This window comes from Cupressus sempervirens, chromosome 9 (genome assembly GCF_028749045.1).
Source record: "Cupressus sempervirens isolate cs-2001-9-10 chromosome 9, ASM2874904v1, whole genome shotgun sequence".
In the NCBI taxonomy this organism is placed as follows: domain Eukaryota; kingdom Viridiplantae; phylum Streptophyta; class Pinopsida; order Cupressales; family Cupressaceae; genus Cupressus; species Cupressus sempervirens.
In genome coordinates this window covers 77,419,149-77,447,002 of record NC_143126.1, presented here as the reverse complement: position 1 = coordinate 77,447,002, position 27,854 = coordinate 77,419,149, and the positions used below count along the sequence as shown (strand labels likewise).

At 39.7% G+C, this 27,854-nt stretch overlaps 1 protein-coding gene across 9 annotated transcripts in view; it reads left to right on the top strand.

Moving 5' to 3' along the window:
* LOC149537698 (inorganic pyrophosphatase TTM1-like) overlaps window positions 1-25,575 on the top strand; it is a 187,103-nt gene extending 161,528 nt beyond the window's left edge. For 5 of the 9 annotated variants that reach the window (XM_089799064.1, XM_089799066.1, XM_089799065.1 and 2 more), the window contains 6 exons: window positions 23,051-23,173; window positions 23,330-23,451; window positions 23,596-23,637; window positions 24,206-24,332; window positions 24,451-24,702; window positions 24,806-25,575. In XM_089799064.1, the coding sequence (XP_089655190.1) occupies window positions 23,051-23,173; window positions 23,330-23,451; window positions 23,596-23,637; window positions 24,206-24,332; window positions 24,451-24,702; window positions 24,806-25,027 (888 nt within the window). In that variant the 3' untranslated portion in view covers window positions 25,028-25,575. The remainder of the gene's footprint in view (window positions 1-23,050; window positions 23,174-23,329; window positions 23,452-23,595; window positions 23,638-24,205; window positions 24,333-24,450; window positions 24,703-24,805) is intronic. The other 4 variants (XM_089799069.1, XM_089799072.1, XM_089799071.1 and 1 more) reach the window with 1 other exon arrangement.
* The last annotated feature ends 2,279 nt before the right edge of the window (window positions 25,576-27,854 follow it).

Genomic DNA, 27,854 nt, shown 5'->3' with positions numbered 1-27,854 from the left:
TGATTTTGCCAGCTGTCTCTGCCGTATGGATGTCATAGATTGCCCATGTCGTATGACCTGTGGCTGTAGTACGGAAGTCTTTCGTATGGAAATTTGTCGTATGGTCTGTTGCCTGGATTGATGTCGCAGTACAAAATTATGTCATACGGTCTTTCCTTTGAATGATGTCGTACGTAAGGATGCTGGAAGTGATGTTTTCGTATGAGATGTTGTCGTATGGGATGATGTTGTCATACTGGAAGTTGCCTTGCAGGGTGTGTCGTACGGTGTCTTCAAATGAAATTTGGAACTGCCAATGCCGTAAGCTTGGTCCGTAAAGTGTTTTGTCGTACGGTGGTCCTCTTTGTGCTGCTCGGCCATACAAGTTCTTCTTCTCAGATGACCATATGAGTTCTTCTCCGATGACGAGGTGTGGTCCTCTTTGTACGGCTATTTTCTTGACTGCTCCGTCCACCCTTTACTCCTATTGTATGGCTGTTTGTACGGCCACCCTTTCCTCTCCTCCGGCGGCCGTCACTTCAACTGCCTCTGCACTTTCCTGTTTGTCACTTCCTTCCCCAATAATTCCTTCTCTGTCACTCCGGGTAATGTTTTGGGTAATCTTTTGTAATTTCGTATCTTTATAAGGACTTGGTTTGGTTTTTTCTCTTTTTGCTTTTCGTCCTTTTTCCTCTCTCATACTTATTAAATAGCTACTTGCCAATTTATTCCGCCTCTTATACGCTTTTAACTTAGACCCATTTACGAGGTCTCTGATAGGTTTGTTATCCCAAGTAGATAACTTTATTGCCCCATTCTCTTTATGCTTCGTGTACTCCTTCGGGTACCTTCCTTCTGACTGAGAGTCTTGTACTTGTAACATATTACATTCTGCGTGGGAAACTTCATAGTCTCCCATTTGCCAGTGGAATAATCCATTAAGGGCCCGTTTGTTTGCTGGAATTAACCTGGAATAAGGAAATGGGAATAGGAAAATTGGAATAAATCTATTCCAATTTTGGCCCAAAATGAGAATAAATCGAATTCCAGTTTTTTTTAGGAATTAGATTTATTCTTGCATTGGACCAAAATTGGAATAGATTTATTCTAATTTTCCTATTCCCGTTTGCTTATTCCAGGTTAATTCCAGCAACCAAACGGGCCCTAATAAGGGAATTTGTGTTGTCGTCTAAGCATTCCCCTAGTTTGAGCAACCCTTCCTCATTTGGTTCCATCCCTTCATAGTTTTCTCCTTCAGAATCTGATGCCAAGTCCTGACTTACTGACTGGTTCTTGAGATCTATAGTGTACTTCCTTCCTTCCGATTCAATAGAGAGGGTGTTTCGTTTCCAGTTGTGATTGGCCTTTGCTACTACTAGCCATTCTCTCCCTAATAAAGCATCATACCCTTTCTTCTCTAAGGTAATAACCACAAAGTCTAAAACAAATTGTTGGGTTCCTATTATTACCTTTTGCCTTATCAACGTGCCAATCGGTTTGATGCCATGCTGATCTGCCCCTATGAGTTGGAATTTGGGTGGCCACAAGGTAGGTTTCCTAATCGCCTTCCAAGTATCTTCCAATAGAACATTCACCCTAGAGCCTCCATCAGTTATCGTGTTTGAGAGTTTGTACCCCATGATCTCCATCTCTACAACTACTGGTGCTCTCCCTAAACATATTGTAAATAAGGTGTTTTCTTCCTTTTCCACTGAAGTTTCTTCTTTTTCTACCCACTCTACTGCTTTTGGTTCCACTTGTTTTACTGTTTCTAGTTCCCCTTGGGGATCCTGTTGAGTTGGCAGCGTTCCTTGTGTCAATGTGACTTGTAACTGGGGTAGTGTATCCAATAATTCCCCAATGGAGACCGAAATGGTAGTTTCTAATACTTTCCTCATGATGTTAGGTACCCCTTTGCCCCTAGAGGTCTTGGCTGGCTTAGCTGTTGTTTCCCCGCTCAACTCATGTTGGACGTTCTGCTTTGCCTCCTCAAATCTTGCTTTTTCCACAATCACCTCCTGGGACATGGCTTTCTTGACTTGCATCCTTGTCATTGCAAGTACCTCACTTTTTGATTCTGCAACATCCAACATGTTCACACCTTTTTGCCTCGGGCAATTTGCATCCTCATGGTTGCCAGGCCCACACCATTTGCAAAGCATTCCTCCATTCTATCCCCCTCCGTTTTGACATTCTCAAGCAAAATGGTCCCATTCGTTGCATCTTCGGCATTGGATCATAGGTCGTCCTCGAGAATCATATTGGATTGCCCGTCGGGGTGTGTTCGTCTTGCTATTGTTATTACTATTATTGGCACTGCCTCTTCGGCTATTCCTGTACCCCCCTGGCAAAGCTTCTGTATTATTGTTCTTTGGGGGAGTTGCTGGTGGTGTAGACTGTTCTCCAGTAAACAGTATCTGGGTGTTCCTTTTTTTTAGGTTATAAGGGCAGTCTTTGATTGCATGACCCCCTATTTGGAAAATCTCGTAAAACATCTTTCTTGGGCATGCTCCTTTGTTATGACCCTCTTTTTCATAGTCTATACACCATAGGTCTTTACCTTCCTTCTTCTCATCCTTAGATCCGGCTACTTCCTTCATTAGCCGTTTAAGGTCCTTCCTCAAGGCTTGCATCGTTTTCAATTCTTCCTCACTCTCCTCCGAACTCTCACTAGAGCTTCCATGTTGTCTCCTCTTCGAGGTTTTATTTTCACTTTCAATGTCCATGGCACGCGTACAAGCATCTCCAAAAGTCGATGGTGGGACTATCTTCATTTTTTCCTTAAGGATGGGGTGAGTCCTTCAATAAACCATATTTTCTCTAACCCGTCTGCAGGCTTATTGTCCAATTTGCTAATGAGTTCCTTCAGTCGCTTGGTATAAGCCTTCATTGATTCCTTCTTATCTTGCTTGGTGTTATAGATTTCTATGACAATTTCATCATCATCTCTTAACAATTTGAATTCCTCCTCAAATGCTCCACGCAGGTTATCCCAAGTGTTCTTCTTGCCAGAATCCAAGTCTACATACCAATCTATGGCAATCTCTCTTAATGTGGCAGGAAATGCCTTCAACCATTCATTACTATCATTCTCCCCGTTCGCTTGCCATATAGTTATACGAGTTTTGCAATGGGGAGCAGGGTCCTCTGATCCATCCCCCATAAATTTAGGCAATTTTTGTTTATCTAATGCCATTTTCTTTCCTTGTTGCCTCCTTCCCAATGGAACCCCTCCTCTCGAGGGAACACCACCACCGGATGGAACCCCACTTCTCGATGGAACACCCTTTCTTGATGGAACACCACTTCCTGATGGAACACCAATTCTGGATGTAACCCCACTTCTCGATGGAACACCACTTCCCGCTGGAACTCCACTTCCTGATGGAACTTTACTTCCCGATGGAACACCACTTCCCGCTAGAACTCCACTTCCCGATGGAACATCACTTCCCGCTGGAACTCCACTTCTTGATGGAACTTTACTTCCGAATGGAACCCCACTTCCCGATGGAACACCCCTTCTCGATGGAACACCACTTTTCGATGGAACACCACTTCCCGTTGGAACTCCACTTCCTGATGGAACTTTACTTCTTGATGGGACACCACTTCCCGATGGAATACCACTTCTCGCTGGAACTCCACTTCCTGATGGAACTTTACTTCCAGATGGAACCCCACTTCCCAATGGAACAGACTCTTGACTCTTTATCTCCTCCTAACAAAATTCTTGTCGTGCAGGGGTTTTTGGGTTTCTGCACCCGAATTGCCTTCCTAGTGTTTCTAAAATAACGAAATTGGCTAGTTCCTCAATGGTATGTTCAATCCACCCTTCCTGACTTCAGTAGGAATCCCCTTGTGTTCTCAAGTTATGACGTCTCTCTTCTTGCTGTTGGAGACGCAAGGTTCTTAGAGTGACTTCCTTCTCAGTTTTGTCCTCTAGTGCTATCCTCAAGTATTTATTTGGAATCAGGGGCATGAAGTAATTCGGTGCCTATCTCCCTTTCTTGGCTTATTGGGTTCCTCTAATTTGTGATCCCGTGTCCTCTCAGTAAATTGTTGAAGAACTTGTTGCCTTCTTCATTCCCTCTCGATCTTTGCTCTTTCATCCTCAATATGTACTAAGTTCCTTGCTAAAAGCCGAGGAATCTGTCCTAGGAGATCATGCACTGCCAGTGGCACGAAGAGTTTGTCATGCGTCAATTGATCCTCCCGAGTTATTTCCTCCTCTCTATCGCTATTAGTAATTTGGATGCAAGGTATGAATGGTCTTCCCATTAGCCCATCCTCTCTGGTAAAATATGTCTAGATCCGAACTTAGGCAACGGCGCCAAAAATGTAGAGTGGTAATATCACTCAAGTTCATAGATACAAAATAACACAATTGATATACACATGCATAGAACATAGAATGTACTAGTAATACCACAATCCAGTAGGCAAGGAAATGATTTCTTTATTAATACTAGAAAACCCACACCATTACATTGACAATCATCCAAGTACATATAGAAGGGTCCGTTGGTTGGAAACCAATCGATGCATTCCCTCACCTCCTAACTACCTAGCCCGACTAGCTTAACAAGTGCTAAACACAATAGTTACTTTATTCCGACTACAAAAAACTTGATAAATACCCCTTATTTGCTAATGAGAAATCATTGTTAGGCCTTCAATTGTGATGAATTATATTCTCTCTTGCCTTGGAAGGTTTTTTAATTTTTCCTCAAAATAATGCTAGTTGTTCTCAGTGTTTGTCTCTGTCTCTAGGGAAAAGTAGCATATTATGCAATATTAGGTTGGATGTTTTGTGATGATATCTGGTAGATGTTTTGCTGATTCTGGGAGGGTTAGTGGTAGAGTCAGTGACAAGCTCTTGTCCCTTTTTGCAAATCTTTTTGAAGAAGAGGACACTCTTCTTTGAAGAGAAACTAATCTTAACCATATTATCCATCTACACCATATAATTGAAAATGCGGAAAAATAAATAAATATCAAGTACCTGAATTTCAGATGTCTTGCATATACACTTTGAGCTTGAGTTGTGCAAGCCTTAGCTACTGGAGGAGAGGAGAAGCTTTGCCAAAGGCTTGACTTTACACCTGTAGACCCTTAAGTATCCTCACACAATCTCTACTGAGAAAGACCCTTCCTTCCTTAGGATTAGGCTTAAGACACCATTGTTTAGCCACCGAGCATGTTGGTGTTAGGGTGTCGGCTAAACAACCAACTAGGTTTAGGATACCTTCCATACATCTATCTGCCAACTATTAGCAACCCTGACCTCTAGTGATCACAATAGCAAGCATGCCACTAACCTACCTTGGCCAAGGATTTGTGAGGGCACTATGTACTTGATCACCCAACATTCAACTTGACAACAAGAATTATATCATGGACTACCATGAGTTGACATGAAATTTAAACATCTTTTATTACTTGCTTAAGTTACGTATTGTTCTTTTCTTTTATCATGCAAAAATAAACCATAATTCAATGATTTCCATTTCACACCCTTCATCTTGACCATGCTGGTCTTCCTAGATGAATCATTGGGTGGATGTATAAGCATTTGCAATCACAGCCAATGCATTTGTCAGCCTGGGCCTTGGCATTATAAAAGAAAATTAATTTTGGAAAAATCTATTCTTGATTCACAATGGTGGGGTCTCTTATCTCAAGGAATATATTTCAGATATCCTTGTATAAGCTTGCACTCCAAATATCCATGATTCTGAAAAGAGAATTTCTTATATGAGAAATGTCATAGTTTTGCTCAATCTAGAGCATTTTTACAATATCATACATAAAGAAAGAAGACATTGGGTCATATCTTGATCGGTTCTACCATCAATATTATTACTTTTCAACCAGGCTTCAACTATGCCTCAATATATATTATAAAAAAAACATAAGCAATGGTAATCTGATGAGACCTGATTGGAGGTCATCCCTTGAAAAGGCTCGAATGGTTCCTGGGCAATGTTGGAATCACGATCACTAATTTCTATGAAAAACAAGAGTAGTATCAATCGACTATTGTCGTTCTGGTGCTAGAAGGCTTGACACCGAAATAATGAATATGATCAAGGCAACGTCTAAAGAAGGTGGGAGAACTATCTAAATGTAGAATGGAGATGGTGGATGGTATGTGTCTTCTGGAAAAATGTATGGAACATGTAGAGAAGAATGCGAAGCAAGGATGAAAAAAAGTAATCCCGATCGTAGGTGATGGTATTTACCCTGCTAGAGGATAAGAATGTTGTTCTCCAAATGAGTTATCATTCCATAAATCTGATGCAGGAGCATCCAGAGGTATAAGGGCAATCCTGTGTCACCCAAAAAAATGTACTTAGACTTAGTTTCTGTTTCATGTGTTTTCATTTTTGGACACCCATTTGGGTCAAATAAAGGTTCCAACTCTCACAGTTCCACTATCAGTGTGCTAGAAAATCCCGAAAAGATAGGAGCACATAATTGGGCCATCATTTTGGTGAACTAGAAGGTGTGAATTGGCCAGATGAATGTAATTGTAATTTAGAGCATTCTAGAAAAAGAATCAGGTCAAAAGGCCCCATGGTTTGAAAGTTATTGCAGTTTTTCGAGTTTTGGAGACCTCCTAAGAATGCTTCAAAGTCAGGTTAGGGGCATTAAATGACCTTGAAAAGGGCCGAAAAATGGGGGACGAGCGAAGCTGGTCCGTAGGGCTATAAAGCACTTCGAGAGCTTTTCGGAAATGTAAACGGTTCGTCAATCGGAGCTACGGTTCAAAAGTTATGCCTCTCGGAAGTTCGGTTACCGTTTCTGGATTCTTCTAGATTTGCACCGACTTCTAACGCAGCTTCTGGAACCTTCTATTTGGTCGGTGGATGCCTACTAGCACTTTCTAGAATGTACTCCTAGTCCTTAACCCTCCGGGGTCTATTTAAGAAGATTTCTGGCATTGTAAAAGGCAGTTCGGAGTGGAGTTTGAGAGGAGGTACTGAAAGGAGAAATTATCTCCACATTTATGCTATTGTAAGCCCTTAGGGCATGTTTTGAAGTTTATTTTCTCTGTACTGAATGTACTAGCTTATTTTTTCAGTTAATACAATTTCTCTTTTTCTGTTGTGTCCATTCTGTTCTTGGGTTGTGTCCCCATCAAGTGGTATCAGAGCTGGTTTTCCTGAGTGTGTAGACAGAGCGCCTACTGTGAGGCAATTTGCACCAGGACTATGTGGTTGTGGGTTTGAGTTAAGAAGATGCCTCCACGAAGAGAGCGTGGCGGAAGGGCCAGAGCTATTAATCCTAAGGAGGTTAGAGCCCTCCAAAGGCAGGTACAAGCATTGCAGGAGGAGCTCCGTAGAGGAGCAACTGTGGCCGCAGGTGATGAAAGTGAAGATGACAACGAAGAAGATGAAATTGGACCAGAAGGGGAATTTGACGGGGAAGTTCTGAATCATGCAGAGGAAAGGCTTTTTAGGGCCATTACTAAGTTTGGGAAAAGACCTACAATTGAAGTGGGTGTATTTTCAGGAAATCTAAAACCAGATGAGTTGATTGATTGGATCAATGAACTGGAAGAATACTTTGAGTATGAGGATATCAGGGACCCAGATAGGGTTAAGTTTGCAAAGGCCAAACTGAAAGGCCATGCCAAAATTTGGTGGCAAGAGGTTCAATTGGAAAGAAACAGAAGTGGAAAGGAGAAGATCACAAGATGGGATCGCATGGTGGACAAATTGAAGAAGCAGTTCATTCCTATGGACTACGAGCTTGATTTGTTTAAGAAGATGCATGGGTTAAAGCAAGCAGGAAGATCAGTCCAAGAATACACAGAGGAATTTTACTGACTCTTGATTAGAGTGGGGCATGCAGAAGCAAATAAGGAGAAGGTTGCTTGTTATATCAGTGGGTTGCGACCTAGCATCCAGGAGGAATTAAGTCTGGTTAGAATGACCAACGTTGAAGAGGCATACCAGTTTGCCCTACGAGTTGAAGAGAAGCTGAATAAAAGGTTTGAAGGAAGACAAAGAGGGCGCGGTCAAGGAGGAAGGGGAAGCGGTAGATCATTTGGAGGCTGCAATGAAACCCAAAAGAAAAATGAAGATGTGGGTACTAGCAGGAACCAGAGGAATGAGGGTTTCAACCGCTCCCATGATCAAGACTTTGGAAATCAGAGAGGAAGAGGTAGAGGATGTGGACAAGGAAGAGGAGGCTTCCGCGGTACCTGTTTCCATTACAATGAAGAAGGTCATCGTGCCTTTGAATGCCCTCAACGACAAGGAAGGACAGATAGGAGAGCTGAGGGTCAAGCTAGGGTTGCTCATGTGGATAAGGATGCACAATCATCACATTCAGAGGATGCAGAAAGAGGAGAGACCTTGGTAAATGAAAGAGTCCTATTAAGTGGTGAGATTGAACCAGGACAACGGAGGAGTTTGTTCTGTACCAGATGCAAGTGTGAGGATAAATGTTGTGATGTGATCATTGATGGTGGTAGCACTGATAACTTGGTATCAGAAGAGATGGTCTCTAAGCTGAAGCTCAAGAGGGAGAAACATCCCCAGCCCTATCGGATTGCTTGGGTAAAAGATGATCATAAGGTCCTGGTAAGTGAACAATGTTTAGTGAAATTCAAAATTGGGAGTTACCATGATGAAGTTCTCTGTGATGTTATTCCGATGGATGTTTGCCATCTATTGTTGGGTAGACCATGGCAGTTTGATAGACATGCAGTACATGATGGGCATGCAAACACATACTCTCTGACAAAGGATGGAGTTCGCCACAAATTGAAGCCCATGAAAAAGGAAGGTGAAAAGGTATGTAGCAGTGCTAGGATTTGTCTTGTTGATAGAAGGATGTTTTTAGATGGCATGAAACATCAGCATATGTGCTATGCTTTGATTCCTAGGAAAGATAAAGAAGGTAGTAGTGAAATACCACTTGAAGTTTCAGATTTACTAGGGGAGTTTGGACATATTATCTCTGATAATGTTCCAGATGGATTGCCACTAGTAAGGCAAATCAGTCATCAGATAGATCTGATTCCAGGAGCTAGTTTGCCTAACAAGGCTGCTCACAGGATGACTCCTACTGAAACAGAGGAGCTAAATAGACAGGTTCAGGAGCTGTTGAGGAAGGGCTTGATTCGAGAGAGCCTGAGTCCATGTGCAGTACCTGAAGTACTCACACCAAAGAAGGATGGAGAGTGGAGGATGTGTACAGATTCTCGAGCTATAAATAGGATAACCATCAAGTACCGGTTTCCTTTGGCAAGGATGGATGATCTTATGGACTGCTTGAGTGGAGCTCAGTACTTCACAAAGATAGATCTCAAGAGTGGCTATCATCAGATACGGATTCGAGAAGGAGATGAGTGGAAAACAGCCTTCAAGACCAAGGAGGGTCTTTATTAGTGGTTAGTCATGACCTTTGGATTGATGAACGCCCCAAGCACTTTCATGCGATGATACGGATTCGAGAAGGAGATGAGTGGAAAACAGCCTTCAAGACCAAGGAGGGTCTTTATTAGTGGTTAGTCATGCCCTTTGGATTGATGAACGCCCCAAGCACTTTCATGCGGCTCATGAATGAGGTACTTGAGAAGTTCTGGGGAAAATTTGTTATTGTCTATTTGGATGATATTTTAATTTTCAGCAAGACTTTGGAAGAACATTTATTGCATATTCGTAGTGTCTTAGAAAGGCTAAGGGAAGAGAAACTGTTAATTAATCTGAAGAAGTGTATCTTTGCAAAAAGGGAGTTAGTCTATTTGGGGTTTGTTATATCACCCGAAGGTCTCAAAATGGATCCGGAGAAGGTAAAAGCCATCTTGGAATGGCCTACTCCAAAGTTTGCTACTGAGGTAAGATCATTTCATGGTCTGGTTAGTTTTTATAGGAAGTTTATTAAGAATTTCAGTGGCATATGTGCACCCCTAACTGATACAATAAGATGGGATAGAAAAGAGTTCAGATGGATTGCAGCAGTTGCGAGAAGTTTTGAATTGCTAAAGAAGAAGGTAACAGAACAACCTGTGTTGGCACTTCCAGATTTTAGAAAGGTTTTCCAGGTGGATTGTGATGCCAGTGGCAGTGCTATTGGGGCTGTATTAAGCCAAGAAGGTAAGCCTATTGCATATTTTAGTGAAAAATTGAATGATGCAAAGAAGAAGTATTTTGTTTATGATCAAGAGTTCTATGCAATAGTTCAGGCCTTAAAGAAATGGAGGCATTATTTATTGCCAAAGGAATTTGTTTTGTATACTGATCATCAGGCATTACAGTACCTAAATAGCCAAGGTAAATTGAATCAGAGGCATATGAAGTGGGTAGAATTCTTGCAGAGTTATACATTTGTGTTGAAGCATAGAAGTGGAAAATCTAACAGGGTTGCAGATGCACTAAGTAGGAGATAGTTGTTGCTTACAATAATGCAGGTTGAAGTAGTTGGGTTTGATGAACTCAAGAAATTGTACCCCGAGGATCCTGATTTTGCTGAAGCATGGAAAGCTTGTAAAGAACCTATTGCTGTAGATAGAACCAAGTGGTTAGACTATTTGATTCAGGATGGCATGTTGTTCAAAGGTAGTCAATTGTGCATTCCAAGGAGTTCCATGAGGGAAAATTTGATTAAGGAGAAACACAGTGGAGGGATGGCAGGACATTTTGGTCGAGATAAGACCATTGCCATTCTTAGAGAACATTATTTTTGGCCTCAAATTTCACAGGATGTGAAAAAGTTTGTACAGAGTTGCCAGGTTTGTCAAGTTGCCAAGGGGTTTAGTCACAATACTGGCCTATATTAGCCATTGCCTGTTCCATCAAGGCCATAGGAGGACATAAGTATGGATTTTGTTCTTGGATTGCCAAGGACACAAAGGGGTAATGACTCACTATTTGTGGTGGTTGATAGGTTCTCCAAAATGGCACATTTCATTCCATGCCACAAAACTCATGATGCTGTCCATATTGCAGACTTGTTTTTCAAAGAGGTGGTAAGACTACATGGTCTTCCAAGGAGCATAGTTTCTGACAAAGATACTAAATTTGTGGGGTATTTCTGGAGGACATTATGGAAAAAGTTAAGAACCGACTTGAAATTCAGTTCTACGCATCACCCACAAAATGATGGCCAAACAGAAGTGGTAAACAGAAGTCTGGGCAATTTGCTGAGATGTTTAGTTGGGGATAAGCCCAAGGGATGGGATTTGATTCTACCACAAGCAGAGGTTGCATACAATAACTCTATAAATAGGAGTATTGGAAAATCACCATTCCAAATTGTATATGGGAATAGCCCAAGGACTGCACCAGAATTGAGAAAGATAGAACAAGGGGAGAGGACAAGTGCTGAAGCTGAGGAATTTGCTGAACATATCAAGCGTCTACATGAGGAGGTTCAAGCACACATTACCAAGATGAATCAAGAGTATAAAGCTAGGGCTGATCAAAGGAGAAGACATAAGGAATTCCAAGTAGGGGATCTAGTCATGGTGCACTTACGAAAAGAAAGATTTCCAGCCGGTACTTACAACAAGCTGAAAATGAAGAAATTTGGCCTCTGCAAAATTTTGAAGAAACATGACTCAGGAAATGCATATGAAGTGGAGCTGCCAGATGGTATTCACATTTCTCCCATTTTCAACATTGCAGATTTAACAAAGTATCATGATGATGGTGCAGATGAGGAGCTGGTGTTAGAACCATGTCCAATTCCTACTTCTAAGAAGGAGGAGATAGAAGACATTCTAGATCATCGTGTGGGTAGGAGTACCAGAAACAGGCAGTATGAAGAGTATTTGGTCAAATGAAAAGGACGACCGATCGAGGACTCAACTTGGATTTCAGCAGCTGAGGTTTCCCATTTGGGATTTCCTCTACCATTCATAGAGTGACAGGGTCACTTTTCAATCTACCCTGGGTGTCTGATGCAGGAGCATCCAGAGGTATAAGGGCAATCTTGTGTCACCCAAAAAAATGTACTTAGACTTAGTTTCTGTTTCACGTGTTTTCATTTTTGGACACCCATTTGGGTCAAATAAAGGTTCCAACTCTCACAGTTCCACTATCAGTGTGCTAGAAAATCTCGAAAAAATAGGAGCATGTAATTGGGCCATCATTTTGGTGAACTAGAAGGTGTGAATTGGCCAGATGAAAGTAACTGTAATTTAGAGCATTCCAGAAAAAGAATAAGGTCAAAAGGCCCCACGGTTTGAAAGTTATTGCAGTTTTTCGAGTTTTGGAGACCTCCTAAGAATGCTTCAAAGTCAGGTTAGGGGCATTAAATGACCTCGAAAAGGGCCGAAAAATGGGGGACGAGCGAAGCTGTCCATAGGGCTATAGAGCGCTTCGAGAGCTTTCCGGAAATGTAAACGGTTCGTCAATCGGAGCTATGGTTCAAAAGTTATGCCTCCCGGAAGTTCGGTTACCGTTTCTGGATTCTTCTAGATTTGCACCGACTTCTAACGCAACTTCTGGAACCTTCTATTTGGTCGGTGGATGCCTACTAGCACTTTCTAGAATGTACTCCTAGTCCTTAACCCTCCGAGGTCTATTTAAGGAGATTTCTAGCATTGTAAAAGGCAGTTCGGAGTGGAGTTTGAGAGGAGGTACTGAAAGGAGAAATTATCTCCACATTTATGCTATTGTAAGCCCTTAGGGCATGTTTTGAAGTTTATTTTCTCTGTACTGAATGTACTAGCTTATTTTTTCAGTTAATACAATTTCCCTTTTTCTGTTGTGTCCATTCTGTACACACGTATATATATGGATGATATTTCAACAACTTATCTAGTGTATACGTCTTATATCAAGTGGGCATATACATGTCTTATTCTAATTCACGCATACATACATATATGTGTATATATATGTGTGTGTGTGTGTGTGCAAGCATATGCAGACATTGTGGTATTATTGTATTAAGGCATGACAATATCATAGGAAGCTCTGAGATCATCCAATTTATAAGGTAACCCATTTTTAATTTAATGCTTAGTAATCTTCTTTTCAATAATGTATATCTATTGACCGAGTAGCTCATGATTGTCCTTAGTAACTCTTGCTTGCCTAGTTGTTTACCCCTTAGTCTTGGTGGTTAGAATTCATACCTGTTGACTCATAGGTGGAGTGGTGTCCCCTACCCAATTCCTTTCCACCAATGCTTCCCCCGCTCCCCTTCGACATGCTTCTGCAAGAAAAATAATTCTCCGTGATAATATCATATTCCTCAAAAAAATCAAAATTACTATAGCAAGTTATTATTCATAAAATATCATAATGGCTAACCACCATTTCACTTCCTATGAATTTATAATGAATATCCAACATTCCATGATTTCAAGATAACAATATAATAACATCGCAACGATTAACTAACATGTCACCTTCACATGAAACTTTAATGGCTATATGAACGTTTTTAAATCAGACAAAATTTGGGATGTAACACCGCTGCTGTTTATATAGGGAATTCTGGAAGCCTATAGTTCAAATGCAATCTATGTGAATGATTACAACTATTATGTTTGAGTCGCCATTGCCAAAGACAACTCAAGAGTCGGTTCAAGTCTGTGGTGATTACAACAGCAGTCTGGGTGTGACTGTAGCAACAACAATGGAAGAATATTGGTTCAACAGAGGTATAAACCAATCCATATGTTGGCAACAATAGTTTATTGTATAATTTGTCCATTTAGAGATTGGATTAGTCTCCGTCACTTAATGTGTAAATGTAATGCTATAATAGATTATATATGCAATGTATGCTAGTAACTTGTTGAAAGAAACACATATATGCAATTTATTTATGTTTGATCAATATATGCTTTTTGTCAAACATTTAAAATTTACAAGTTTAGAAGCTTCCCTAGTAGCATTCTATCAAAACATTTGTAAAAATCTAAAACTAATTAGTTTAAAACTCTACAATCCATGCTGACCCTTTGTCATCTCTACCTTCATGTATAATGAATTTAAACACAGGTTGAAAGCAGCAAAATGGCCATCTTTGTCAAGAAATTCATGGGCATAAGGAGTCTAAAGGAATTGATTGGATGTTTGCTCTAGTAAGCAACAACTAAAAGGGGGAGGTGTTTGATAGTGGTTGTGTTAATGGTTTGCCTGTTTTGTTGGTAATTTCATAGGCATAAGCTTTAATGTATTATTCAATTAGATTGTTAAGGTTTTATAGTTCTCCCAAGCGACATGGGGAAAGTAAAAGGTGAAAGTTGCATGGACACGGATACAAATACAAATACGTATGTGGTCATATTTTAAAACCCCCAATATGGATATGACCAAATACCTTTTATAGAAAAAGCACATATACATATATTTCACACAATTTTCTAAGTTATTAGAAAAAATTTCATAACTTCAAAACCAATACAAGCATAAATGCTACATAAACAATTATAAGTTTATTTAACACATTACAATTGTTTATCGTACAAGGTAAACGGTTTATTAATGCATTCAGACAATAGACACAAACATGTAACACAGAAGTATTCTTTTTATTATTCGCATGTATATAGAAGATACTACAATATTCGATATGATTGATTACAATGATGATCCAAAGTCCATTTCGGACGGTGTACATATACCTTCCTGAAGAGGTGACTCAACCGTCACGCACCCGTTCGAATACAATTCTACCTGTTGGCTACAATATAGAATTTATCGACAACATCATCCCCCTCAAAAGAAAAGTCATCTCCGGACGACAAATATCCGAGACAGATTAATAAAATAGAATACACTAACTGTGACTAACTATAATAGGATAGATCTTTCTTTGTTACATCACATTCACATTTTTCCCATGCTTGCACCAAATTGGTCTCAAAAACATGTTGCATCTGTAGCGTCTACTAACACAGTATTGTCTCCTTAGCCAAGCTGACCTTGATAGCCACCTGTGCTGCCTTCTCTGCTTCCAAGTCCTGGGTACACTGAGCCAAGTGTCGCTCTACTGTCTCCAACTAGATGATCAGCTCCTCTTGAGCTCTCAATGCATCCACCAAGATAGCCTCACATCAAACACCTACTCTGAGTGCCTCGACGCGTAGGACTCCTCTCGAAAGGCTTCTCCAATGCCCTTTCCACCTCTGGCATACAAACACTCCATGCTTGCAACAACTCTAGGTCTCATCAACTAGTCACACTTTCCACGACTGATAACTGAACTAACTATAACACACTTTCCATGACCAATTTAGCACTCTCAAACCCACACAAAAGTCCATGGAACACATCATTTTTGTGATTTTCTTCCGATTCCATACTCTTTCAGCCTACCGCTTATGTTTTACTACCTGTTTACGTCTTTCCCTTCCCTTCGGTATCATGTATTATTCATTTTGAACTATTTTGATTTGTCGTTTTTTTTATTTTTACAACCTCCTATCACCCCACTTCTGTGTCTACCGGTGTACTGCAATCTCCTTCCCTTCAAGAGAGCCTGTACAATGATCTCTCTCTGCTATGTTACAACCTTTTTGCCAATACCGTACAATGTATGCCCACACATTGTACTACCTCCACAGTATATTTCGTACGGTCAACTCAATCGGCCATACGACAGATTTATATAGCCTTCTAATGGCTCCGTGATCTTGGTGGGGGTCGTACGGTGTTCTAGGTGGGAGCCATACAGTGTTCCTTCTTGGTCGTACGGTGTTCCTTCTCGGCTGTACGGTGTTCTATTTCTTTCTCCAACTTTCCGTATGGTATTGACTCCCTTCTGTGTCGTACGATGGTTGCTTCAGTGCTCTTCCCAAGCTGTACGAACTTCTGTATGGCAATTGTGTTACTCTCTTCAGCCATACGTTGCACCTCCAGGTCTCTTCCTGCAAATTTCCAGCCGTACAATGTATTCTTCGGGTCAAAGCTCTCTCTGGATTTTGGTACAATCTTTCCTAAACATGCAAATTGTCGTATGGTCTTTGTGATTTCCTTAAGGCCGTATGGTGCATTAACTTGTGTTCTCCTTGAGTTCGTACAATCCAATTCACTAGCTGTTTATTACCCGTACGGTGATACTTCTTCCCCTCTTGAGCCGTGCAGTGTGTCATGTACAATATCTTCTCCTGTTTGGCCATACGGTGGATCACCTGTGATTTCCTGTCGTCTTTTGCCTAGCCGTACGACATCCTTCTTAGGTTACTACCTTCCTTTCTTGCTTATGCTCTTGATAGGTCGTATGGCCCTATTTCATGGTGAATGTACTCCCTTCTACTCTCCTCTACATGTGCCCGTACAGCTAGAATTCCTTTTGACACTTGTCTGTACGGTGTACTTGCTTTGCTCTCCTAAAAGGTTGTACTATTTTTAATGCAGCTGTTCTTAATACTGGATTCCAGTTATCTCCCACCAGTATGTTCTTTGGTTCAGAATCACCTCCCAAATTCATGGTTTGTACTGTGGCCTCATCATATTTTATTGGCTTTTCCTTATTGATTACATGTGCAAGTGTTTCATCTAGCTGTGTGTTTCCTTTTTTTATTTCTCTAAATTCTTTTGGAAATCCATCCCCGTTGCGTTCTTCCTCTCTCGTTAGTATGTTGCAGCTTTGGAATAGTTCATAATCCTCCATTTGCCAATGAAATAGACCATTTACCGAATCCAAATCGTCATCCTTCGATCCACCTTCCAACAGTAGGACTCCTTCCTCATCCGGTTTCATTTGCTTCTTACCTTCATCCTCTCCTTCCAAATCGAACGATCTGGCTTCTTCTCCCACCATTTGTGTGTGTAAATCAATAATGAATCTTTGTCCTCTGCTCTCCATTGATAGTGTATTCTTCTTCCAGTTGTGTTTAACCTTTGCTTGTACGAGCCATCCTCGTCCCAAAATGGCGTCATATCCCCTTCTTTTTAGCGGTATGACTACAAAGTCGAGCAAGAATGATGGTGTTCCAATAGTCATTGGTTGTGCCATCAAGATCCCAAGAGGCTTAATGCCGTGTTGGTTTGCAGTTAGCAATTGGAACGTGGGTGGCCACAATGTCGACTGTCCCAACTTCTTCTAGGTATTTTCTGGTAGGACATTTACTCCTGAACCTCTGTCCACAATTGTGTTTGAGAGGATCGTTCCCAATATACCCATTTCTATGACCATCGGATGCCTTCCTGATGTGAGGGCTAGCAGCATTGGGTCTGCTGCACTTGTTCCTCTTTCCTTCTCCTTCCTAGGTTCTTCTGGTAGTTTAGTAGCCGGAGCCATGTTTGTGAGTGTTGTTCGTAGTTGGGGCATTGTGAGGATCAGATTATTTAATTTTACTGGTACTTCAGTTTGTAATATTCACCTTATGATGTTCTATTCTGCACAGTTCCTCATTGAGGTACCTGCAGTGCCCCCCTTCTCCGTTTGTGATTTCTCTAGCTGCATCCCTTTTTCAATTTCTTTCCATGCTTCTTTCAGTCTCTTCTTTTCTTCCGTCGGGTCTGGGTACGGCTTTGCCTGTTTACGTCTGTTTGCTAGGACTTCCTCTTCATCCATTCCTGATTCGATATTGATCAAATTATCTCCTGATTTCGATTTCGGGCACTTGGCATCTTCATGGTCTCTAAGACCACACCATTTGCATAACAACTCTGGTGTGGTCGTACAATTTCATGCAAAGTGGCCCCACAAGTTGCATGCCTGACATTGAACCATCAGTCGGTTGTTCGCATCATACTGAATTTGACTACGGTGCCCATTATTTATGTACCCACCTGAGGTGGCACCGTCATTGTTTGTGTTTCCATTCCCTCCTGACGTGGAAGCTACCTGTGTCAAGAGCACTTGTTGATGCCCTCTTGTTTTCATATTGCACAGGCATTCCCCTTTGGAATGTCCTGCGATTTGGCAAATGTCACAGAACTGATTCTTTAGACAGGATCCCTTAGTGTGACCTTTCGTCTTACATTCTATGCACCATAGCTCATTTTCTTTAGTCTAGCTATTTCCTTTTTGTATTTTCTTAAATTCTTTCATCATCCTGATCATATCCTTCTAGAGAGCACAGACCTTCTTATTGCCCTTTTCATCACCACTGCTATCTTCAGAAGAGGATTCATCCGAGTCGAATGATCTGCTTTTCTTCTTTTTTGTTTTCTGTTCACTTTCTAAGTCCATCGCTCGATTGTATGCTTCAGTGTACGACAATGGCGGTACAATCTTCATTTTCCTTTTTAACTCCAGGCGTAGTCCTTCTATGAATCATCTCTTCTTCAGCTCGTCTACTGGCTTACTTTTGATTTTATTTACTAATTTTTTAAACTTTCTAGCATATACACAAACAGTTTCGTTTTTCCCTTGTTTCGTGGTATAGATTTTTGCTACTATCTCATTGTCGTCTCGTAGCAGTTGAAACTCTGTAATAAATTCCTTCTTTATGTTTTCCCATGTCGTTAGCTTTGCCAGATCGGTGTCAGAAAACCAATCGATTGCTACACCTCATAAGGTGGCTGGAAATAGCCTTGCCCATTCATCGTAGTGGTTTTCTCCATTCTCTATCCAAATCGTCTCGCAAGTTTTGCAGTGTCTGATCGGGTCAGCCGTACCATCCCCGTCGAACTTTGGTAACTTTTCCTTTGGACTGGCCATCGGTACCCTTTCTTTTGTTGTGCGTTGTTCTCTATACCTGCGTTGTTCTGTACTTTCGTGCCGCTCTAAACACCCACATTACGGACACCTACGTTCTCAAGTGGCATGAAGGCTTCCTCAAGGACTTGGTTGTTTCGACCAAACTGTATTTTCTCGTCAGGTGTATTAGGGACGAATAGTTCACCCCATGCTTGAGTTCCTTCGACACTCCGAGCCGCATTGGTCCTTTCCCTTCCATTCGGATTCCCCCTGGGCGTATACCAGTTTGCCAATTCTTCCTTTGTTCCTTCGATCACCCTTCGCCTTTCTTGGGCTTCTTCTATCAACCTTTCCCTTGATTGACTTGGCGGCTGCATTCCATTCGACAGTGCTTCTGTAGTACCGTGGTCACCTCCTATGCCACCTTTGCCGTACCCTTCGACGAGTTGTTGGAGTCTATGCCTTTGGTTGCTTTGCTATGTACGGTTTAATACTTCTCATTCCACCCTTATGCCGTCATCTTCTGGATTCTTATTTCTATCTTTATTCAATGTGTTCGACATTCATAGCACCTAGTCCTTATAGGCAACATTGCCAAATGTTTGCCGTACAGGGTAAACGGTTTATTAATGCATTCAGACAATAGACAAGAACATGTAACATAGAAGTATTCCTTTTATTAGTCGCATGTATATAGAAGATACTACAATATTCGATATGATTGATTACAATGATGATCCAAAGTCCATTTCGGATGGTGTACATATACCTTTCCGAAGGGGTGACTCAACCGTCACGCACCCGTTCGGATACAATTCTACCCGTCGGCTACAATATAGAATTTACCTACAACAACAATATGCAAAAATAGGAGAGTTGCATTGAAAGATAATAAATGGGCCACTGAAATAGGAAAACATTTCATTTGTCTTTCTCATTTGATGTAGGTTTTGTTTATACCCACGAAAGTTAAAAGAATTGCATGAATGGATTTATTTTAAATTATATTTGGGAAGATTTGCATCAATTTTCAGAAAAGTCAAATCACATAGTATTCGGCATGGTTGGAAAATCAAGGTTTTTGAGCACACATGGGTACACTATTCAACGTGTATCTAGGCCATATTGGATACATATCTAAATTGGATACGGGGATATGCGCACTTGAGGAGGGAGAGAGGAGTTTCGAGCTAGTCTAGGAAAGATACTTCAATTTATCAATTCATAACTATTTCAGAAACTTCCATGCTGATTTTTGTACTTTTTTTTATTGTGATGTTGATAAAAAGGGCGCAGACCCCATAGTAATAATTCACCAACAACAAAAAATATTTATCAGTTATTATAAATATTATCTTTTGAGCATATTAATTAATATATATTCATAATGGCATCATATTTTGGTACCGTGTTGGTGCTTTTATAGTGATCATCTAAGTTCAAGCTCCCAATTTTGATGGTAATTGGAGCCCTCATTATACTTCAATTAGATCAAGGGACTGCTGACTCCCTCAGAGCTACCAATAAAGAAATATATAAATAAGTATTATATAAATATCAATTATAATAAATCAATTGAGTTTTTCAAAGTTGAAGAGGTTGATACTCAGATACTTGCATCTACTTGAACCTCGAGGTTTAAAAAATAAAAAATCAAAATCAACTGATATTAGCTTTTTTTTAAAAATATTTATTTTCAAATTAAGACTGAATGAAGAGGATAGTGTAAAGGCTACAGAATGGCTGTGTAATACACAGCATGGAACCTGATTGTGATGGCTGCAATTTGGAAGTGGAATAACATCGTTCTTTTATTTATTTTCTTCTTAGTTTGTATTTTGTCTACTTGTCTGGAAATGGTAATGAGGATTTACGGAGCTTAACTTTGATTTTGACAAATGAACATCTAGGACATGCAGCACCACAGGTGGTGCCCAAAGGGATGGGGAAGGGATATTTCATCCACTATATGCCATCCCTGAAACATCCCCACTTTGGGTTTGGCCCTTTTTATCTCAAGGATGTGTCCCTGTGAAACGCTGAAATGAGCAAGTTAAACTGCACACAAACCAGCTGTCACCAAACATTGGAACAATTAAAGATGGGGCTCAAGGTAACCCTATGGTTTTTAAATAGTGTGTAACAAGATTATTTTCCAATACAAAACTAAATAATGCATATGGGATCACAGGTACATTTCCTAGTTGCATAAATTTACAAATCAAATTGTAGTTGCAGAAATCCACATTTTCCCTCAAAGCAGAAATTTTTGGGAAGAAGTTTCAGATTTTTTATAGCATGGGAAATTGGAACAGCACACTGATCATTTGAGTTGAAATATTTTTATCATCATCAATAGTAAGTAGATGCATTTGCAAGCCTTACCAAGAACTTTATTTATCAGAAATTGGTTGGCTAAATTCAATCATATAGTCATATGATTTGTTGTGCTCTATGACTATGATGACAATTGATTTCCTATATGCTATTAGTGGCTGAGTATGCTAAGTCGAGTCACTTCCTTTGCAGTTTCCCCATTTGTCTGCAGTTCCAATCCGGCCCAGTCTGCTACTACTGAGGCTTTCCCCAAAGATCTACATGCCACACACTGTCAAGTTAGTTCATTTGTAAATCTAGGGGTGAGAAGAAGGAAATAGATGTAGGCATCAATTTAAATGTAGTCAGCTTTGATATATATTATAATAACTAGGAAGTTGGCAAAGACTTGATCAAATGAATGTGCTAGCTGACCCATATTGTGCTATGTCCAGACGGTGAAATCTCATTCCTTTATTAGTTGGGAACAGTGTATCTGGAAGTGTCATCAATTATTTACATATACACCCCTTGGGCGACCTTGCATCATATTTATATAGTTGCATGCAAATGTGTTGGGAATTTCTCTGATGCAACTGTTGTACATTGCATTCAGTACATGAATAAAACTGACAAGTTCTTATTCATCCTGTCCATAGTTATTTCTGGTTTGGTTGAGCATACCACTATTTTATATGCTGTACTACATGATTAAGTTATTCCAGTCCTTTGAAAACACAAAAATTAAAGTTTGAGTGCAAAGCTTCAAACCATGAACACTGAAATGGTTTATTTATGTCTTGATTAACGAATATTCTTAGATGCTTTAACTGCATTTGGTTTTGTTTTCTCTCTTAAAGAAATGATTATGTTGTGCACCATGTAATTTCTTTGAGAGTCCAACTTCCGATTCCAATGGAATGTCAAGAAAAAAAATAGAATACAGACTGTTAGAAGCTTTGAAAATCATGTGTTGGGGAAAATGATATTGATTGGGATTTGTTAAGACTGGTAGGTGTATCTATTTTGAGATTAGTGCTATCTTTAAACTAATGTGTTCGGGAAGTATTTTCTGCATTCTTGGATTCATTTACCATCGCAAATAAATGTTATCTTCATTATTAAGATATCTCTAATAGAATTTTGATGGAAACCCATCCTACTTAGTCTTTTATGATTTTATCTGATTGTAGAGATAAAGCTTGATTCTTGAGAATACAGTTTCATCGGTTCCTTATTTTTGTTGTTGTGTTGAAGTATTCCCAAAATATGTGGTAAATAGGTTTTTTTTTGATATTTTTCCTTTTTGAGTTAGTGTTACATAGGAAGCTTTGTTTATCTTCATCTCTTCAATCTTTGGTTCCTTAATGATCATACCTTTCCATCTTCAGATTGAAGCAATATGATTTGAAAGTATACATAGGCTTCATTGTCTAAATTATTGACTGCTTCCATATTACCATCTCTTTGATGTTGAATTCTGAATCTCTATTTCCAAAATTGTTCCTTTAAATGAACAGCTGTCATTTTTTATCTATTAACAGCTGGTTGGTCCTTGTACTGAAACTCATTTTTCAATTTACTACATTGGGGTATGAGATCAAGATTGGAGTGGATCATATTTATCCAAAGCTTTTAGGCCTTTCTGTTGGAGCAGCAGTATAGTGTTTCACTTCTAATTTCATTCTAAACTATATATCTGATGATATTCATGTGCTAAAATAAATTAGAGTAAAATATTGTCTTTCTGGAATTTCTTATTGCAACACTGTACCACATTTGGTGTTGTTTTGAGATTCAATACAGCTTTAGACAATGTTTCATGGTTTGGTTGGTGAAGTTACGCCTGTCCAAGCTTTTGGAAATAGGTGGAATATTATAGTAAATAGTTGAAGGCATGCTGAAACTTAAAGAGATTGTAGAGCTTTATAAGTATCCGCAAGATATAAACAAATTATACGCAATGTTTTGCCAGAGCTTTTACTTCAAATCAAATGGACTGAAATCTCATGTACCCTCCCTGTGAGATTTCATATTCCTATTGTGGTAAGGAGAACAAAAATACCAATGAGGAAACCAAACAAACACTGCAGTTGACATATTGGCAATCTAAATCAGGTATCGTTTACTTTTGTGACAAGTATCTCCCATTGGTTAATATCTCTCATTTTTGTAAATATTAGAACAGGTACAAGGTCGAGACCGTACTACAGTAAGAGATGTAGCAAAACAGCTTGGATTGGAAGGTTCTTATATTCCTCGTACTTACATCGAACAAATTCAACTGGAGAGACTTCTGAAAGAAGTTATGGTATGGCATTTTTGTAATATTGATGGGAAATTTCCTAGGAGTGATACACCTATAAACTCATCAATGGACTAAAATTATTTCTATATTTATTATGCCCATGTTGTGATTTATTCAAATCTTTTAACAGACATGGTCTATTTTCTCTGGATTTTGTAGGCATTACCTGAAGATCTCAAAACAAAGCTCAGCATTGATGAAGAATTTGTTTCTAGTCCAAGGTTGTCACTTCCTGGAACTCCTACAAATAATCTACCGACAAACAAGAAGTACTCAAAGAGGTAACGTTCGAGCTTTGTGTATGGACAACTGACAGCGTTGGGTACCAAAAATTTTATTATTTTGCCAAATGATAGAATTTTGTGGTCATCTGAGTGACAATCTAACAAGTAATCTCAATAACTCTAGTTCTTGTCTGTGTGCAGTCTGAGCTTGACAAGAAATCCCACCAAAGGCATACCAGTAAGGTGATTTGCTGTTTTTGGAAATAAGTTAACCAAAGTAGCCAAATACACCTCTGTACCTCCCTGGGCGTATGTATCCCCACATACAATGTGGATATGTATCCCAGACGGATACTTGTCTGATAAAGCTCGAATACACGTCATATATTGTATCCATGCATGCCCAAAAAACCATGATTTTCCAGACTTGTCAAATACTGCATGATTTGTTTTTTTCCTTTATTTGAGGTACATCTTCCTAAATCTAATTTAAAAAGACCTACACCAAATGAGAAAGACAAATGAAATGATTTTCTACCTAAGCAACCCATTTTTTCAGGTTATCTTTCAATGCAACTCTATTATTGTTGCATATTATAAATTGTTAAATCAATTTATAGTTACTTAGGTAGCAATTACTTGTCTGTGTTGCTTTTGAAGTGTTGAAAACCTCTAATAACTTAGACCATGTTGTTAAGTGTTATTTATGAATATTGTATCCAGCCGTATCCATATTACGAGTCTTAAGATATTACCTATAAGATCCCTATCTTCGTGATCTAATTGGGTACTGTTGCATTCTTTTGAACAGTGAATTAGACCGTTTGCCTTTAAATCAAAGAGACCGCAATCGCACTGCGTTACCAAGACTAGATGTTAACAACAAAAGATTTGACAGTCGATTACTCGATTCACCAGCATATTCATCAGAGAACCAGGTGAGAACCACTGGAAATAAAGATTAGTAATTGCCAAAATAAATTTTTGACATTAAAAGCTCATTTATGATTTAACTAGCCGCATGATTCTGCTTAGTGTTTCCTTTTCCTTTTATAGGGAATAATAACTCAGCTATCAGAACAGATATCTACTTTGAATGAGAGGTTGGATGAGTTAGTTTCTCGTCTTGACAAATTGAATGCTAAATCTGCACCTGTAAGCGGATCTCATAGCCATCAAAATTTGACTCTTCAAGCTGAACCTTGCGGTGTCCCTACCCCAATATCAAGCAACATCATTAATGGGCCTCGAATGCCAGTTAGTACATCAAGTGGGCAGCTAACAGTTGAATCTTCATTGATGGAGGAGGTAAAGATGATCCTCATTTCATTTTTTTGGTTTTCTTTCACAGTACTCACACCTATTCCATTCACATGAATTGAAGATTGTGTTTTAATTATTATGATGGCAGATAACACTTCTTACCAGGGGTCAACGGCAAATTGGGCATCAGTTGGACATTCTTAGCACACTCCTACATGAAAATTTAGGTCACCATAATCAGCAAGAGAGGAATGAGAAAACTAAGTTCCTACATAACATTAATGTAGGTTACATGACATGTTCCATTGTTTTTCTTTTGGCCATCAGTGGTGTGAGTACTGCACTACTCCGGACAACAAGAAAGCATTAAATTGCTGTCAAGAAGTACACATTTTTTATTCTTACAATTGGGAATTATTAGTTCTGTAAGTACACATAATGTTGTTTCCTACACTGATCTGTAAATAGTATTTCTTTTATCGAAAAAGAAAATGTATAGAAATCATAAATGAGAGCTCCTGGTGCTGTTTATCTCCAGGTCAGTATTAGATCTGAATGATCCACAAATCAGCAAATAAATTTGTGTAGTGGAGTAGTTCACTATGCCACAGGTGATATTCCAGACAATGAGAAAGCATTGAATCACTGTCAACGAGGTATTGTAATACTAGAAGCATTTTATGAGCATTCCCTGCATCGTCAAATTGCTTCTGTACTTTTGTCTGAGCTGTATATTACTGTCTGCTACATGTGATATTCTGGACAAAGACAAAGCATTGAATTGCTGTCAAGGAGGAACACATTTTGTTACTCACACTTGGGACCTGACAGTTTTGTAAATACACATCATGATATTTGCAACACTGGTCTGTAAATAGGATTTTTAAAATCTGATTAAGAAATGTTGGCAACCCTAAATGAGAGCTCATGGCACTGTTATCTCAAAATTTATATTCCAAATTTCTATTTGGGCTCAACATTTTGATCTGCTACATGTACTGATAGAAGCATTTTAAGAAACTCCTAGCATCTAAAAATTGGTATTCCGATTTTTATTTGGCTTCTCTATTTTCAGATCAAGGTTTAGTGTAATGTAATGTTCCCTTTTGGAACATTAGAAAATATTGAAGTCTGATTTCATGCAATATTAAATTGACTCTGAGACTTAGGCTCAAAATATTGAAAGGGTCAATTTAATGTTATATTAAGGACAAAGGGGGCAAGGAGGAACAAGACGAATTGCTTTAGGGAAGTGAAGAGCCACAAGGGAATAAAACGAAACCAGAGAGGAGCCGAAGAATCTTGGTTTGTGTTTTTAAAAGGAGAAAGTGGCTCATGGTTGGACATGCTTGATTTACTATTCAGATTTTCAGTTCTCTCTTGTGAGAGTTTTTAGAAAGCTTCAGCTTTCAGCCAGTGTGAGGACGTAGCCCCTCGTGCAGGCCGGCAGTGGACGAAAACCCATTGTCAAGGGAGATATCATTTCAAGTGTCTCAGTTGTGCTTATAGGTTCTTCTCTTTAGTTTTCCAATCTAACTGTAGAACTGTGTTTAAGATTGGATTTATAGTTGTTGGTTATTGTATTGCTGTTGTATAATACAATAACGTTTTAGGAGTTATCTAGAAGTTGCTGGTTTAGTATTTTGATTCGTATTGCACTTTTCATATGCCTGCACCTTTAATGCAAATTGGAAGAAGGCAGAGTGATTTTTTGTTCGTGTTTCTTCTTCATGTGTGTGTATTTCTGAATATTACATTCAAGAGTTGCAGAAATATCTTGCCGGGTTATCATCTGTTGTTCACTTTTGCTGGTTATTTGATTAAAGGGTTTATATTCTAGGGTTAGCATTAAGGGGAAAACGAAAAAATTATGATTCGAACATTTTAATGCTAGTTCGGGTCATCACAGTGGTATCAGAGCCAAGTATCCTGCCATCCTGTGAAGTGAAATTGGAGCTTTGAACTTGCCAACCGGTGACGTCAAGAAATAAATATAGGGGCTCCGAGTTTGGTAAAATTTCATCAAACAAATAGACTGTAAGGAGCGGGTTTGATAGATTTTTGTTCTCTGAAGGGGAGTCATATCAGGTTTTGGCATAAGAAGCCGTGGACTGTGTTCAGCTGTTTCACGTGTTGAGGAAAGCCCGAGGCACTAGAAACATCCGAGTGTTGCTAATAGACGTCATTCAATATTCCTTACTGCGTGAGACCATACAGGGGTTGAGTAGCCACATCAATAGGGAGTTGTTGCCATTGTTACTCGCAAAGTTAACCTCCAATGCTGCCAGTATCAGTCTGAGCGAAAATAAGGAGGATAGTGTGGTCGGGTGCGTGAGCAAATTCAGGACAGTAGCACTTTCATCTCGCAGGACTGTACACCTTGCGTGGAACCATAGTATTAAACCAATTTGCCAATGTGGGTGGTCTATTGCCGTTTCAAAACAGAACACAAATACGCATGCAAGTAACCACGCACGAAGCCAGAACCACGGGTTGAGTTTTTACTGAGAACAAACGGCATTGGCTTGCAAAGGTGTCATGACACTCTACAGTATAGCGGGAGTGTGGTTTCAGACACGACAATACCATTAATCAAACATACAGCAATTTCCAATCACGCCCAGGCAGTCGGGTTTGTTTACACGGGAAGGCAAGAAAGTTGTTAGCGTATAGCCATTAACTTGCACGTGGATATTCAAACGCCTGGTTACCGTCACATTGCTTGCGTGGATAGGAGAATAGGAAGGAGTCTGGATATTGCAGCCGTTGGAGTGTTCCGAATAGCATTGAGGGGACATCTGGAGAGTAACGTCCCTGTTACACGCCACTATCTCCAGCTGTTAACCGTTGGTTACAGAATTCTTCTAAATGGAAAAAGACAAAAAGCTCCTGCCGTAAGGAAATTACATGGGTTTTTGGAAGCTTCCGACTGTCGACTAGGAAGGGGGGAATCGAGGGGCAACAGATGGACGACTCGTACGTGTAATGTTCGCCATATGACTCATTGATAGAAGCTAATCCGTTAAAGCGTTACTACTCGGCATCATGAGTGGGTGGAGAGATTTTGTCTGCTAATTTTTTTCAAGTCTGGTTGATAACGCATGTAACCGCTGCATTTCATATGGGTCAGTCTCAACGTGAGGGCTCCAATACTCGCGTCCGACAGTGTGGGAACAATGCATTCGAGAACAGGTACA